At 35.0% G+C, this 12200-nt stretch overlaps 1 protein-coding gene across 1 annotated transcript; it reads right to left on the bottom strand.

Annotated features, from left to right (window-relative positions):
* Window positions 1-216: 216 nt before the first annotated feature.
* LOC145672750 (uncharacterized) lies at window positions 217-11145 on the bottom strand. Its single transcript, XM_081741923.1, has 6 exons — window positions 10846-11145; window positions 8225-8378; window positions 6238-6405; window positions 4729-4857; window positions 2369-2524; window positions 217-547 (listed from the first exon to the last, which is right to left on the bottom strand). Exons 2-6 carry the CDS (start codon window positions 8285-8287, stop codon window positions 257-259), a joined length of 807 nt encoding a protein of 268 aa, XP_081598049.1. The 5' UTR covers window positions 8288-8378; window positions 10846-11145; the 3' UTR covers window positions 217-256.
* Window positions 11146-12200: the final 1055 nt, after the last annotated feature.

The raw sequence follows: 12200 nt of genomic DNA, 5'->3' as shown, positions 1-12200 counted from the left end.
AAATCCACAAGCTACGGGAAAGATTTCAAAAACAAGGTCGGACTGGACAGGTTTGTTGGAAGGGTGGAGGGGACGTTCTGATAGTGCAAACTTGATGTGTTAACATATTATTGTTTACACTTTTCCTGATATACATTATATAGTCTTAGTGCATAATAAAAAATATATCGTCTTAGTACATAATAAAAAAAAACATTATTTTAAATGAGAGCCAAGTATATTGCTACTGTTTAATTGCTAGTCCTCTTACAACCAATTACAATTTCAGTTTTTTTATAGTGTCCGCAGTTCGCTGAGTTTGATACTTCTTTGGAAATTTATCATGAGTTAAAATAATGGTTTGTAATACTCCCAGAAACTGACCAAATGAACTTGGATAAGACAAATTCTTGACATAATAAACACATAGGAGCAGCAAGCAGGCCTCTTCAATATCACAGGTGTTATCAAGCTGCACTGCTTCACCACTTCCTGTCCACAGGATTTTGGACTCGGGGGCATAGAAATTGGCTGGTCCTGGAGGTTTCAAGCTTTCTTGAAACGTTTCCTATGATATATATGGAAAAGGAATGAATTCAGATATGTTTAGTAAAACATAAGGAATAAAGTACATTTTTACATAAAAGAATAAAACCACCAAATAAAACTGCTGTGTAAAATATAGTTGTTTTATCAAGTATAACCACATCTAAATTGGAAAGTTGTTTATATACTATTGTTATGTAGACAAGTTAATTAAATACGACAAACAAATAGAAGCACTCCTTAGAAAGTTTAACAATATTAATTATAAATTGAGTTTAGAAGATAATTTAAAACTAATATTTTTTTTCTGGGATCTGCTAATATGGCATAGCGCACATGTTCCAAACAACATTCTAAAGTAAAACTACTTCAAAGGAAACATTCAACGTGATAGAATAATGTGTAAAACATGGAACATATGAGGTGGAAATAAGAGAAAACTTCCTTTTTAAGAAATTAATGAACATGTGTGGTTTCAGGGCCACAAACGCTCGAAGTTATGGTGGCATCGTCGCAAATGTTGTCATACCTCGACAGATAGTGGCGGCACGCGAGGTCGGTTTATAAAATCACAACTGAAATTGTACCCAATACATCTATATCAGCAATTCTTCTGTTTGAGAAGTTCCACATAGATAGGTCTTGCAATGTGAGGATTCCATTGTAAGCAATCATATGGTTTGATGAGATAAGCACAGCATATCTAAACAGCAATTGCCGTTCACAAACACTGCTTGCTTAAATCGATGTACTGGGTTCTACTTCGAAATGAAATGAAATGAAATCTTGAAGTTTCACGTCCCACGGTTGTGCCGGCGGTGGTGGTGAGAAATGAATGAAATGGTGGAATGAAGAAAGTGGGAGGAAACGGGAGAACTCCGAGAAAACCCACGCACAAGGTGTTTGTCCACCATAAAGTTCACTTGGCGCAAGCCGGTATCGAACCAGGGACCCAATGCACCACTGAGCCACCGCAGCCCATTTTGGGTTCTACTTCGACTGTAATTTCTAAGTCGAGACGACCTATATCATTATTTGTCAAGATACGACGTCTCTTGTGACGATCTCACCGTAATATTGAGAGCCTGTAACTGGGAAACTCCGCGTGTTTTGAATGTTCTAAGCTACTTTTTTTTCAACTCAACTACTCACACGTTTTGAGAACTCAATACAATTATAAATAAAATTATTTTTCTTTCATTTTACTTTATACATGGTATCAAATCACGATGATCCGGCAAAAAACTCCGAGGCATGAATTCGGATCGGAGTCCATCATTTGAGGACATACTTTTTAACCTCTTCAATTTTTCTTTACGCCTTAGTGGCGAACGGTGATAAAAGTATATGAAAGAAATTTCATCTTTATGCACTATCATAGCTTCTGAAAATTTCAGATGCAGTAGTCTAGGGGAAAAATAGATCGAAATCGAATGACTTTGGAAGTTTCTTTCCCTCCTTTTCTAATAAAGGCTTAAAAGTATCTTTTGTTTTAACAACGCAAAATATGTGGCATTTCTCTTCAGAAACAAGTACTGCTATTGCTACAACTGATACTACTCTTAATAAATAGGTAGTGGCGAAAATATGAAATATAGATATTGTGTCCTATGCTGCATGAATCATTATCTTTCCTTAGCAGGGCGGGTGAGAATGAAAATAAAGTTACATGTACTTAAGACCTTCAAATATCCCTGCCAAATTGAAAGGGACGACATTTTTAGTTCCATAAGTCTTTCTGGAGGGTGGGGGGTAATATCGAACAATCTTCAAACTGTTTTTCCTTTAATAAAAAAAAAAGAAAGACAAAAGGAAAGCTCATATCACTAAAAACTCAACGTACCAAATTGATACATCTGTTGAATCCCTTTGGATGGAGATATCGTTCCAAGGCCACCAAGTTCTTTTCAATATTTAAAGCATCTAGCTTATTCACTAGTAATTTCTTTTTCATTGCGTCCAAACATTTGCCAAATATTAATTCGGCTTCGGTTGCTAACTGAAACAAAAGATTAGTAGATTAGCACACCGTATAGAAATATTCTTTGGAAAAATAATATACTTTGATTTTTTTTTTTAAGTGATGACATCTCTGACATCTTAGTATGCTACAACACTGGTAATTTTACTTTAGATATTGGATAAAACTGTTACTTGTTAAAACTGTATTTTTGGCAGGGTTTACCGAAGTGAGCTGACCCTACTTGAAAAAAACCCGCCGGAGTTTTTGAGCTTTTTGTAAGTATATTACTTGTACAACTAACCTGATCACATTGAAAGTGACTGTACGAAATTTTGGACTTTTCTTTCGAATTAGGCGCTTTAACGTTAAGGTATACTACAACATTCAATATATACTAATTAAGTCTTTTGTAAGACCTTAATAAAGATGTCAATTTCACTGAATGAAAAAAAAAACTTGAGATAATTATAGGGCCTACAGGGTGGTCCTAAAGTATTTAAACACCCCTGCATTGATCAAATGTAACATTCTAGTTTATAGGTTTATTTGCTTCGGCTGTTCCGAGCTAAAGATAAAGAAACTAAGTCTATCTGATGGATAACAATAAGAAATTATATAAAAGGCAATAAGTTGATCAGTACGGGGCTGTACACCTACCTTTGCCCCCCCCCCCCTGTAGAACAAATTAATGTGTGGATTATGTTTAATATAAAATTGAATGTTTTACTTCTAATATAAAGCTTCGACGTACAGTAAATAATTTCTTTTTTAACTTTTACGTTCCACGGTTATGCCGACTAGGCAAAAGGAGACGGTGATGGTGAATAATGAATGAAATTGTGGAATGAAGAAAGTGGGAGGAAACAGGAAACCCCGAGAAAACTCACACACACAGTGTTTGTCCACACAAAGCCCCACTTGGCGCGAGCAGGGATCGAACCAAAGACTCCATGCACCAGAGGTGAACGTTCTACCACTGAGCCACCGTAGCCCCTACAGTAAATAAAGTAGCATTATCGGAAAAGAACCATCGTGAAACAAGTGGTCAGGGAATTCCCATAATTGAACGCACAAACCATCGGAAGTAAATACTCTAACAATAAAACCATTTATTTTACATTGGAAGATATTTAATTTCATTTAAGACATTTTGAAACATTTGCTTCATAAAATATGGATTATATCTGTTTTAAATTAATATATTTAGTATTAATACTATTAGTTACTCCTGTATACTTGTTCCCTTTTAAATTCTACTTTTTATTGGCAGATTTTTTTTTGTGTGTGTGTGTCTGTGTGTGTAAACCTTTGAATGCTTATTAACTTTGGTTACCACGTAGCATCAAAGTTAATGTTTTAACTCCTAGCTGGTATGGCGGCTAGCATAAGCACTTTGGTGTACGGGATTCCGGGTTCGATTCCCGGTGGGAATCCTGGAAAAATGAATGATTTTGGTGGTTCGGATTCCACATTAAATTGTAGGTTTACGTCTCATATAAGATCGCTGCTGAAAATAGACGCTAAACTTCAATAACCAATCAACTAGTCAAAGTTAATGTTAACATATAGATTTGCAAGTAGAATAAAGATGGTAACACTAAGGAGACGACGAGACTTTAGCTTCTTATTATAGCATCTTCAAGGAAACATCTTTTATCGTTGTTACCAAAACTACGAATACTATTAGCTTCATAATACGTATTTTAATATAGACCTAAATAATATTGAAGTGGATTGCAAGTATACAATGGTGATTTCAGAATATTTCGTCCAGGAAACTTTAAAATACAAAGACAGAAAGGGTGAAAAGAAATACCACGAAAATATTGATAACATATTGAGTACGAGCGGATTTATGACTCATGGGAATTTCCCCCGGGCCACCTCCTGAAACTATTACTGCAAGTTCGGCTTAATTTGGTTGGGTGCACTAGGAAGAGAGGCTGCACTGCCCGCTCTGCGTCGTCACTCTCCCTATATACTCAAACTCTGAACATCAGAGAATTCAGTCTCTAGGAAACAAAAATAGAAAATCTCAGAGATCTTTATGCAGCAGTGAGTAGAAAATTGTTGCAAATTGTGACAATGACAATCTTGAAATATAAATCATATTTTAACACTTTTACCCCAGAAACATTTAGATATACAGAAAAATTTTTAAAAAATTACAAACAAAAGATGAGTTCGTACATTTATTGAAAAATGTAGCTCAAGTAAACACGTTTGCAAACTATTCTTACCAGTTTATGGTGGAACAAAAAGCATGGCATTACGTTTACTTCCTTATCTTTTCTTGAAAGGAATGTCTTTCTTAGTAAAAACTGCAATCTTGTTATATTCGTTGAAGTTAAGGATTGTATTGGTGTTGCCTGGAAAATTTAGAGAAAAATAAAAATAGAGGTTTCAAAGGTAAGATAACTACAGAAGCTGCAACATCTAGTAAGAAAATGTTCCAAGTTAACTCTTATTATTGACATTAATCTATTTACATCTAATAACATCTTGAAGCAAACTCAGAGCATGATGAAACATAACACTATAGGTGACTGATAAAGTATACACATCACAAAGGAAGATATTTCACTTCGAATTAAAAACACTAGAAGATATTTCTACAGATATTAGTCGCTTTCATGATCAATTACTTGAACACAATATATTGCAATATACTTATATCAATTCTCCTCTTCAAAGTTAGTGGTACTTGGTTTGTAATACACGTTATCTTGTACAAAAATTCAACATGTTATAGTGTTAAGTTCCTACACGTCTGTTAAAAAATAAGAACTTCTATTTGTACTTCTCCCTCATGCTGTTTTCTTTTGCTGAACGAGAAACGTCTCTCGCAATATTAATATTTCTGTCAGTGGTAAAGCAATTTGTCATAATTATTGAAATATTGTCTATCTTTACTACGATTTAAATATTAAGTCATTACAAAATTATACAACGATACAAAAATTACTATTAAATCAAATTGCGCGGTCCCAAGCACTTCTATTCCACCGGAAGATAAAACAATGAAATCTGAGTGTAACGTTCCACAATTATACCCGTTACGCTAAGGGAGACGAAGATTAAAGCAAGTGAATGATGGAAGAATTGGTGGAATGAGAAAGTGGGGGGAACAAGAGAGTATCCCTAGAAAACCCACGAGAACGATGCTGTCTACCACAAATTTATTTGGCCGGGGCTCGAACCAGGCACCCCACGAACGAGAAGTGAGTGCTATATCACAGAAACTGTACCCCCAATAAAAAATTAATAATGCACTTCTGTACCCTACTTCCATATAACCAAATTTTACTAAAATATACGGATATTGTATAAATAGGCTATTCAAAATCTCTTCCCAAATTTACTATAATTACTGATGACGATTTTAGCGATATCCGAAACATTGTTGTTGCGATTCCTATTAAATTTAATTTAAAGTAATAAAATTCGCAAAAAAATAATATGAATAATAGCAAATAATGATAATAATAATATTCGCAAAAGATAGGAAACAGTCAAAATTTCGTAGTGTTAATACCACAAACTATATTAAACAGGTTAAAAGAGTCAGCACTGATCGTAAGGCATCATCACAGCATTTGCGTCGTACGACTGACAGAAACCAGGGAAAAGCTTCAGTCAGGATAGGCGATTGTTGATCGCGAACCCAAGACCTTTACAATGCGAAGCCAACGCTATACCAATTGAGCTATAGCCACTCGGTAATGTAAAACAATACTTAATATGATTACCTCTAACTCTAGTAAGCAGTCAGATACATTTTCTGTTGAACTTGTTGAAGGTGAGTTAACATCAAATGCACCTGCCAGAGGTTCATTTGGTGCGACACGGATTTCTTTATCTTTTGATCTCAATTTTTGTCTCTTTCTTCGCTGTGCTAATCTTCTTATGAAAATACCCTACAAAAAAGCAGAGGAGAGAATTTTTACTTTTGTTTTACCAATGATAAGCTAATTCATAGTTATAAATCAAATGCTACTCCGCTTTAAAGCTGAAGCAACACAAATCACAGTATCTACCAACAAGTAATTGGTCTTTTACCTGATTTTTTTCTCTGAGGTCATTACTGAGTTGATACCTCTTGCTGTTATAACAGCAGCTAGCCTTCCCGGAAGGTTCTTAACTAGGTTCTCAAGTTCGTCCAGGTTAGACAGTTGGGCACTGAAAGCTGCTTGCATCCCCCGATACCTCACCCACAGATCTCTTACCAAACGCGTTCTTTGGGATTGAGGTTGGTTTCTCAGGAGGCCGAAGAAAGTCTTGAATACTGTTCCTTTTATACCCTGGCATTATTTTGAAACTAAAAAGAATCCATTCTTTAAAATTGACATAATATTGAAAGCACTTCATTGCCTAAAAATGTACAGTACGAGGATGTTTACGTTGCCCCGAACAACAGTGGTCCTACAATGTAGTGGGTGAAACACTAAAATATTATGTCACGACCACCAACCTTGATGGGCACTACTTACTCTGGCCTAAAATTACCTCCATCTTCCACCTACGCAGGACGAATGCCAGAATTGGTTCGGGACCTGTTGAACTTAGCGGCTATTCCCTACTGGACAACTCACTAAGTGGTATTCCACGATTACATCCTTATCAAAGTCCAATATTTATGCATCACGCGCCATATCCTTTATAGCTCGTTGTGCTGCTCTGCGAAACATGGTTAAGATTACATGACTGCCAAACGAAGGCAATCACCAACTACCATAGAGTGATCAATAATTTTTGGTGGCTAGCTATTCGAACGTAAATGTTTTACTTTTTATTTTAAAAAAATTTATAACTCTTAGAATTTAGTGAACCCTTACGAAGTTTAAAATTATTCCTCTCCAAAGTGTGTTTGTTCAACTTGAACTTAGTCACGGTTATATATTGTTACCCCACGTGCGCGAATTGATGATAACATTAAAGAATAAACTGCTGTTTCATTACTTATGCACTAACATGAACTAATCTAACCTTCATAATTCAAATAGAAACAGAAACAATTTATTTTTCCCGTGTATCAGGATACGTGGCACAGGCATGTAGAACTGTCCTTTCACTTCATAACCACACTTAATTATTCATGATTCTTGAAATACACTACTATGATCCTTATTTTCAGAGTTAAGGTATGTCACTGGATGTTCCAAATAATGAACCGATACTTGCCATCACTAGTCGTGAAATTGCTTTCCCTATAAATATGGAGCAGCGGCCCCAAACTTGAAAATTCTACACGTTAGGAGACTCGGTTTCTCCTTTCTGTTCATTTAAAAAAAAAAAAGCAAATTAACAATATTTAAATTTTGTAATGAGATAGACGCTTCAGAATATCTATCGACTGATCTACTTGAGGTTTGGAAACATTTTAATTTAAGCGATAAATTTTAAAACCTAACATCATACTGTAAGGGTTTTCCAATTCATTGTCTAAATGAAGTCACTTCAAAAACTGAAGTAGTTTATTCAATAGATATTCGTACGTATGATTGGAGACGCTTTTCAAAATTTCAGTATTGTTCTTCATTTCTGTCGTATTGTTAAAAATCTAAAGCAATGGGAAGGGGGAGGGGCGTAATTACAAAGACTTTTGAATCTCTATTTGATCCATAATATTTCCAAAGAGAATCAAGTTTATTGGGTAGGCAATTTTATTTCGAATCCAACATTCTTTAAGTTGGCGCAGTTTCTAAAATACGGTAATAATAATTGAAATATACGTACAAATACTGGAGCGTTCTCATTTATTCTCCTCTGCTGTCTCTTCCCTTCAACGCCCCATTTCATTTCTGGATATTTACTGGCTAAAGTTATTCCTAAGTCTCTGTAGGCCCAGCGATGTTCTTGTTGGTTGCCGTTCACAATGAGTTTGTGATTACTGAAATCAAATGTACGACATTATTCACTGAAAGGAAGGTAATAAAAACTACAACTTTAACTATGAAATAACTTATCATTCTCGAGTAAAATCGTTGTGGTAAACTTGCGGTGAACTGAACTGAAATAATAATCAATATTGAATTGAAACAATAATCATTATGATAAGTTGTCTATCAAACTGTAACTGATAAATTGTACTTTCGAGAAATGGGAATAAAATATCAATTATATGAATATTCTGAAAACCGCAAGTTACACAGTGACGTTTCAGATAACATAAGAAGCATTCTGGAGTGTAGTTTTTCGACTACATTTCACGCTGAAAGTAAACATGTCTTTAAAGTAGAAAAGTTCGGTTGTGACTCTAAAAAAAAAAAAAAAAAAAAAAAAAAAAAAGGTATGTCTTTAAACTTATGTACATTCTACAGTGCACTGGCTAGACCAAGTGTTTTCCAAGCTACTCGAATTAATAATTACGAACGTACAAAAAAGTCGTTGTAAATTTGTTGTGTGTGAGTGGTACTAAAAGATGTTAATTATCTAAATGCGTACATAGGTCTAATCACTACAGGAAAGAGAATAGTATGTATAGATTTCAAATCAATGAACGCCTTGGAAGCCGAACATATTTAAATATGAAATTACGAGTTCAATGTAACGGACATTGACTTTATGGCTTTTTGGTATCTTTCGCTCAAGTCGAGATGGATTAGTAGGCGCGTCAGCGAAGGTGGGTATACGCATATACGACGGTAGTGATAATAAGTGAGTTGTGGCAATAACGCGACTTTCAATAACACTTGCCATGGTTTCATACTAGTAGAGCTCCACTTGTAAACAAAATACAGCTTTTGTAAGCTGTGCGAAATGCACCGCTGATGGATAATAGTTTCTAATGCAATCATCTTTCATATGCATTCTTATTTTATTCGTCGTAAAGCACTTGTAATGATTTTACACTAGTAACCCTACCTCTATAAACGTAATATGTAGGTGTATTACTTTGTATTTAATTCTATCGGTTGCAGAAATTTATTATTTATAAATATGTTTTGGTAATAGTATACATGAGAACGCCGTGATCTGCGTTTCTTCTGTGTTCTATTAACACTTCTACATAAAATACCATAAATTTTCTACGTAGTGCAATAGTAAGAAGTACCCGTGTGCACAAGACATGCGATATGCGTTAAATCCCCCCCCCCTTCACACACACATAGTCATAGATAAAGTACAAGGGCACTACACATGCACATAGAAAGTACAGGTACGTTCTTTTTTATTTTCGTATCAGTCGATAAGTAAATCAAAGTCGCTTTGTTACCCCCTTGGTAAGTTTGTAGATACTCAATGAATAATCCCTAAAAGTATGAGCGTCCAGCTCCTTCGGGAACTGACGCGGCTTTACGTATACTATATCCTATGTTGGATATGTTTTTTTTGATGCAAACTGATTTGAATTTTACCTGTAAATCTTTCAAAAAATGTGATGCACCAAAAGTAAACCAGCACTCCCGATTTCATCCTACCCAACTTATTCTTACCTTACTCTACCTACCCTACTCTATTATATCCTTTTAAAGCGGCCCTAAATTTGATGATTTTTAAATTTTCGTAGCTATTAGGCTTTTTGTCGAAAACCAGACGGAATACCAATTTCGTGATAAATGCCCATAAAGCATCACTCGTACTTATCCCCAATATATAAATTTGCAAACATCAAACGCAATATTGGTCACATGACTAAACCCAGATGCACTTATTCTTTCTATGAACATAAAATAATAGGTGCCTTTTAGTAGCCACCTAGCACAAATTGTTTTGTGTTTTTGCACTGTCTTTCTTATGCATATTTCCAGTCACCGGTATTTATACGCAAATCGTAAAAGAATTGTAATTTTTCAGTAATTGCTTCTGATGGCCCCCTTGAATTTTAACTATGCCATGTAAGATATTTTCATGTCGCTCAGCGCAAATCATTGAGGACACAATAAGAAGGAAAGTGTAAAAGTATTCTAAATTTTCAGCAATTATTTCAAGTGGTGCGCTAAAAGTAAATCTGTGTGAAATAATATTCCAATTATATCGTACGTTCCTAATTTTCGTAAGTATTTATTTTATATTGTTAGGACATGATCACACCTCGAAAAAGCAAAAAAAAAAAATAAAATCTATATATCACCTTATTTTCATCACACTTATTATACCAAACGAATTAACGATACGACAAATGTGGTGGAATAATCACATGAGTTTCTAGAACATTCGAAACTGGTAAATTTGATGTAAAATGAAAAAATAATAAAATAAAAATTCTATTTTCATTTACTTAGGCCTGCATTTCGTAATCGGTTGTATTTAATAGGAACACTGTTTAACAATGAAATATTATTACTGTTTAACTATAAAATACTCTGAATTTACAACATCCAAATGCAACTACAAATACAGGATATTCCACTTACTTTTATAAGAATCCCTTTCGTTGGTTGTAGTAATCTTTATAATCTTCACTCAAATAACGAATACACACCACCACACCACACTACCGACAAAAGCAATATGGCGTCTGTTCAGTTGGTTATCTTCTACTGTTGTCATGGGTACTTTCTTCGGTACGAATTTACTGTACCCATAAATCTTCCATGTACCCACTAATTCATGGGTAATAGGCTGAAATACGGTGTGTACCCACTAAAGTCTTCGGTACATTGAATTCTCATAGGTACATCAGCGAAGTACCTTCTATTTCATGGGTACTTGTGCAAAATCATGGGTACTGTTTTTAGAGTGTACACATACCAACATTATAAGAAATACCGGGCGAATTTGTTATCAAATTATATTTCTACAACAACACATTTATAGACATGCGACAATAATTTTGGTCATGCGTGTACGTCGCAACGGGGGACATTGATGATTTCCGTCTATTTGTGGCTGTATATATTAGTTCTGGCGTAGCAACAAACCTGTATGTAACCTGGGACAGAAAATCTTACATGTGATAAAGAATTCCACTAAATTTCGCCTCTATAGATTTTCTAGACTAAAAATCAACTGTTTTTTTCTTTACTCAGTGTAGGAGGCAAGGTTGAACTAGTCTCATTCTCACAGAATATTGTTAAGGTGTCGTTACGGTAATGACTCGTCTTGGAAATGAATATGTTTCCATCGAGATAGCTCTGTCTCTTCTCGCATATCGTCACGAAAATTTTCTGATCTTGTTCCAAGGGTAACCCTACTCACCTGTAGCCAAGTGTGTGCACTTCCTGGTGATCTACTGTCTAGTGCAGGAGCCCTTAGTGTGTGGAGTCGATTCATGAGTAAATGCCCATCTGAAGTACTCGAATAGTCTTAGACGTTGGGATGACGATAGTGAGGGGAAATTCGTTCATTAGAATTTGAAGTTCTTAACTCTGAAGATTCTTGAACGTTTCAAACTGCCCTGGAAGTTTCTGTGTTCGTGTCAATGTTGTATTGGATTAAGAAGAAAATTGAATCAGACTGATTAGAAAAAATATACAGAGAAGTGCTTCAATTAGGCTGAATTAAATAATAATAATAATAATAAAACCGGATTGAGTGACAAGTATACACACGTGAAGGACTTTCGTTTGATTGAAGTGATATTTTCTCATTTAATTTTGACACTGGAAGTTCTAGTATGTTTTCATCACCTCAAGGTTTTGTTGAGAGATTAAATTGGAACTGGAATTGATTGATTGATTGATTGTAAAGATCCGTTTCTTGCTATTTCTTGGCGATTTTACTCTATAAGGATTCACCTTAAACACGAAAATGATTGATTTCTGCCAGT

The sequence above is a fragment of the Thermobia domestica genome, chromosome 16 (genome assembly GCF_964235325.1).
Source record: "Thermobia domestica chromosome 16, izTheDome1.hap1.1, whole genome shotgun sequence".
NCBI classification, from domain to species: Eukaryota; Metazoa; Arthropoda; class Insecta; order Zygentoma; family Lepismatidae; genus Thermobia; species Thermobia domestica.
Note: the sequence above shows the minus strand (reverse complement) of the source record. Positions and strands in the feature narration are given on the sequence as shown.